This window comes from Sinocyclocheilus anshuiensis, unplaced genomic scaffold (genome assembly GCF_001515605.1).
Source record: "Sinocyclocheilus anshuiensis isolate Anshui unplaced genomic scaffold, SAMN03320099.WGS_v1.1 scaffold411, whole genome shotgun sequence".
In the NCBI taxonomy this organism is placed as follows: domain Eukaryota; kingdom Metazoa; phylum Chordata; class Actinopteri; order Cypriniformes; family Cyprinidae; genus Sinocyclocheilus; species Sinocyclocheilus anshuiensis.
Window position 1 is genome coordinate 278,024 of NW_015549608.1, and position 4,831 is coordinate 282,854.

A 4,831-nucleotide genomic window follows, 5' to 3' on the forward strand; every position below is an offset into this window, starting at 1 on the left:
ACAAAAAATGTAATAAATAAAAAAAGATTAAAAAAAAACATTTTAGCAAAATAACTAATAAATTAATAACAGAAATGTATTAAAGTAAATAAATAACATATTTAACAGTACAGGGTAACAAATGTAAAAATAATAATACAAATAATATTAAACTAAATAAATAAGCAATACAACATTTGAATAAAATATTATTTATGATATTAAATAATGCTAAATAATAATTATAAAATAATGAATAATTTAAATAAATAAATAGAATAAAATAAAATGAATCTAAATAAATAAAACATTTTATTAAAATAATAAACCATACAAATTCATTTTACTAAACAGATAATAGAAATAAGACTACAAATTAAATAAATAAAAAAACATTTAAAAAACAACAAATATATTAATAACAGAAGTTTATTAAAGTAAATAAATAACATATTTAACAGTACAGTACAGAGACTAGGGGCAAAACTTAGTAATGTAATATCATGGAAATATTTTACAAATAATATTCTACACATTTATAATATCAAAACCTCACATTATAATTTGGGTATTTAAGTATGAAAATATTTAGCTGCTTTTAACGTCTAGGATCTAAAGATCGTAACTCCCATGATTTAGACAACGCCCAAAAGATATAATTATGAAGTAAATCGATTATTTGTGTATTCTTGTATGAATAAAAACAAATGCATCATGCATTTTTAGACTAGTTGGAATAATACACAGACTTGCAGAACACTTTTCGATTTTCATACGCATATCTAATATTTTAGTTACCTTTTTCAACCTTTCTCCACTCGGGTTTGTGTTTCTTGTGCTTCTTCCCCATTTTTGCCTTTATTTATGAGGAAAAGTCAGGTTTAATCTTCTTAGCTTCTTTAGCTCTTCTTCGACGCAGCAGCAACAACAACAACAACATTAGCAGCTACGGTTAACTTCCGGTTTCAGGCGGTGTCGTTTCCGGCGCGGGATGACGTCACCGCTAACGCGGTAAATTTGCTGTTGTGAGGTGAGTGTGGGTAGATTACTTACAAATTGTAATCCGTTACTGATTACAAGTTACGCGATAAAATTTGCGGTTAGTAACGTAATCCGTTACATTACAATATAATCAGTTTACTTTTGACCTAACTCGTTTATCACATTGATTTGAATAGGATAATCTTGTACCATATTGATATAAAAATACAAAGAGAAAGAAAATATATTCTATTTATTGTAATTAACAACATGAAGTGCATTTATCATTACATTGCGTCAAGGTTTGTAAGTTAATAATTTAATCATAATAATGTAAAATTAAAATAAATAATTTCAAAATAACAACAATCAAAATATCACACTTATTAAAAAAAATTAAATATATGAGTATTTTAAAATGTAATTTAATCTAATACTTAATTTTTGTAATCTGATTACGTAATCCAGATTACATGTAATGAGTTACTTCCCAGCACTGCTGGTTAATTAGCTTTTCTGCCTAGTTAGCTAGTTTCTGGGTTTGTTTATAAATCTGATATTGTTTACGTCACATTTATATGTATGTGTGTGTGTGTGGTTGTACATACACATATATGTAGTTGTTTTTTTGGTGTTTGGCTTAGTGTTATGTTAGAATCGTTATTATACTCTTATACCTTTTGTTCTTTAATATTTTGAATTGTTTTTAGATGAATTTTTTTGTTTTTCATTTAAATGTTAAGTTTTGAAATTTTGTTGTATGCATTTGTAATTTTTATTTTGAATTGTTTTTAGATGAATTTTTTTGTTTTTCATTTAAATGTTAAGTTTTGAAATTTTGTTGTATGCATTTGTAATTTTTATTTAATTTCTTTATTTTTAAAATGTGTATAAGTAGTATTTATAAAGTTCTGGATCTGTTTTTAGTTGTTTTAATACTACAATTGATTGCTTCTGTTGTCCTCATTTGTAAGTCGCTTTGGATAAAAGCGTCTAATAAATGACTAAATAAATAAATAAAATAAATATGTTTAGGTTCAGTCATTTTACTTTAATGGCAAATGTATAGGTCCTTTTCTAAGCCATTAAAGTAAAATAACTGAACATAAACATAGGAGCCTGATAAAAATGCTAATTGCAGAAGAAAATGTCAGACGGCACTTAGAGGCTTTTGCATCTGAACTCTTCATTTGTCTGCATGTTTAAAATGGTCTGAGTTTGTGTTTGCAGCACAGCCAAGAGGTCTGAGGTGAGGACGCATGTGTTGTCACTGCTGGATCGACACTGCGCAGTTTTAAGCTCCTACAGGTGGACGGAGTTTGATGATGAATTTCTTACCAAAAATGTGGAGTCAGTCAGTGTAGCGGATTTAACTGGTCCAAAAGTAATTACAGTTTTTTCCTCTCATCTGTGTACATTCTGCTTTATATTTCATATACAGAATTTTAAAATGTTTAAAGGGATAGTTCTGTTTTGAGTTTTTACGTCATGCCACTTTATGGGTGTGATATTTCTTTTACATCTCACAGCTTGTGGATCTGAAGGTTCACAACCTTTGTATCCATATTTTCTCTCTGAATGATGACAGTCCCAGCATGCTTGCTCTTGAAGAGGAGGAGGAGCTTTCTGCTGCCAATCACTGGCTCCTCCCAGCAGGTGATCATGCATGACACGCCCCTTTTAATGCAAATCACATTCACATAGAATCCTTCATGTTTCAAATTTAAATTCTGGGATTATTTACTTGTTCCAAACCATTTTTTTAATACTTGGAATATGTGGTGCATGGACTACTGGTGTGTTATTTGTCCTTTTTGGAGCTTGGCTTTCATTGAATAGAGAATAGCAGCTTAAACATTCTGCCTAAGATGTTGTCTATTACATGGGAAAAAATAAAACTAAATAATAATAAGGTTTGGAATTAAATTGGGACACAAAACAATAACAGAATTTTATTTTTTTTGCATGAATTGTTCCTTTAAACTGAGTTAATGCTCCTGTGTGTTAGTATTATTAGATTATTTTTCCAGCGTCCCTTCTTTCTTGTGTTTATGCTGAAGATAATATACATTGTTCCCTTACGTACACATATTTACTATCAGTAGAAAACAAACTAATCATTGTCTGTCAAACACATTTTATGGGATTGTAATATTTCTACTCCTCTGAGAAAATAGTTTTATTGTGTCGAGACCCTTGAAAAGGTTTTTGATCAATTTAATCCACATTTAATTTTAGAATTTTTAGGGCAAATGAATGATCTTATTTAGTCTATTTAAATTTTAATAACTCGGGTATGATTTTCACCATGAGAAAGGCATTAAAAAATAAACATACTACATGCAGTACGTTGTTCCAGAGAGCTGGACTCATCTTTAAGACTACAACATCTTCTTCATGTCTTCCAGCTGAGTTTCATGGCATTTGGGAAAGCTTGATTTATGAGGAAGGCATCAAAACACAAGTAAGACAAGCATATTCACTGTCATCTTGGAATTATTTCAGATTATATAGCAGAATTATGCTTGTTGGGAGAAATAGGCAGTATAACCAAACTCTTATGTCACAGTAGAGGGCATTTGATATACATATTTGATATGTTGCATATTGATAAACCTGTATATATTCATACTGACATATTTGGTCAGTTTTCCTGGAAGAGAAAGATATGTATGTTAATGTATTTAATGTAAAATATGTATTTTGATGTCATTTTGTCCTTTTCTACACTAGCATACACTGCTGTTCAAAAGTTTGGGATCAGTAAGATTTTTAAAGAAGTGTTTTAAAGAAGTCTCTTTTGCTCATCAAGGCTGCATTTATGTGATCAAAAATACAGAAAAAACAGTAAAAGTGTAAAATATTATTACCGTTTAAAATAATGGTTTTCTATTTTAATATACTTGAAAATATAATTTATTTCTGTGATCAAAGCTGTATTTTCAGCATCATTACTCCAGTCTTCAGTGTCACATCTAATATGCTGATTTATTACAGTTTTGCTGCTTACATTTTTTTTGGAACCTGTGATACTTGTTTCCTAATTCTTTGATGAATAAAGTTATAAAGAACAGCATTTATTTAAAATATAAATCTTTTCTAACAATATAAGTCTTCATTGTCACTTTTTATCAATTTAACACATCCTTGCTGAATAAAAGCATTAATTTCTTTAAAAATAAATAAATAAATAAAAATTACAGACCCTAAACCTTTGAACGGTCGTGTATAATGTTACAAATGCTGTTCTTTTTAACTTTTTATTCTTCAAAGAATCCTGAAAAAAGTATCACAGGTTCCAAAAAAAAATAGTAAAATACAGCTGCGCATCACAGAAATAAATTACATTTTACAATATACTCACACAGAAAACACTTATTATAAATTGTAATAATATTTCACAATATTACAGTTTTTTCTGTATTTCTGATTGAATAAATGCAGCCTTGATGAGCAGAAGAGACGTCTTTAAAAATCGTAATTAGTAATTATTCCTGAATGCCAGTATAAGTAGTATTGCAAAACTGACACATTTCTTCCATTGCATTGTCATATGTCATATCATAACATGACCTTTGTCTTCACTTCGGTCTCCAGCTCTTGGATTATGTTTCGACAACAATTTTCTTCTCTGACAGAAACGTCGACAGCAATTTGATTGCCTGGAATCGTGTCGTGTTACTTCACGGTAAGACAGTAAAAGCTTGTTTGAAAGCTCAGCACTTTCTGTCTTCTGCCATGTTTATACAGTTGCGCGTCTTTCCTGACCCCTCAGGGCCGCCTGGCACAGGGAAGACGTCTCTGTGTAAAGGACTTGCCCAGAAACTCTCCATCAGACTGTCTGGCAGGTGTGACATCTTCATAAAAGGAG

At 29.9% G+C, this 4,831-nt stretch overlaps 2 protein-coding genes across 4 annotated transcripts in view; one reads left to right on the forward strand and one right to left on the reverse strand.

Moving 5' to 3' along the window:
• The window catches only part of brd9 (bromodomain containing 9), a 23,869-nt gene extending 22,884 nt beyond the window's left edge, over nucleotides 1-985 (reverse strand). For all 3 annotated transcript variants that reach the window (XM_016447918.1, XM_016447917.1, XM_016447916.1), the window contains exon 1: nucleotides 778-985. In XM_016447918.1, coding sequence (XP_016303404.1) covers nucleotides 778-829 — 52 coding nt within the window. In that variant the 5' untranslated portion in view covers nucleotides 830-985. The remainder of the gene's footprint in view (nucleotides 1-777) is intronic.
• LOC107659068 (pachytene checkpoint protein 2 homolog) overlaps nucleotides 971-4,831 on the forward strand; it is a 10,077-nt gene continuing 6,216 nt past the window's right edge. The window contains exons 1-6 of the mRNA XM_016447881.1: nucleotides 971-990; nucleotides 2,191-2,344; nucleotides 2,490-2,616; nucleotides 3,369-3,424; nucleotides 4,558-4,648; nucleotides 4,736-4,808. Of these exons, the coding sequence (XP_016303367.1) occupies nucleotides 971-990; nucleotides 2,191-2,344; nucleotides 2,490-2,616; nucleotides 3,369-3,424; nucleotides 4,558-4,648; nucleotides 4,736-4,808 (521 nt within the window). The remainder of the gene's footprint in view (nucleotides 991-2,190; nucleotides 2,345-2,489; nucleotides 2,617-3,368; nucleotides 3,425-4,557; nucleotides 4,649-4,735; nucleotides 4,809-4,831) is intronic.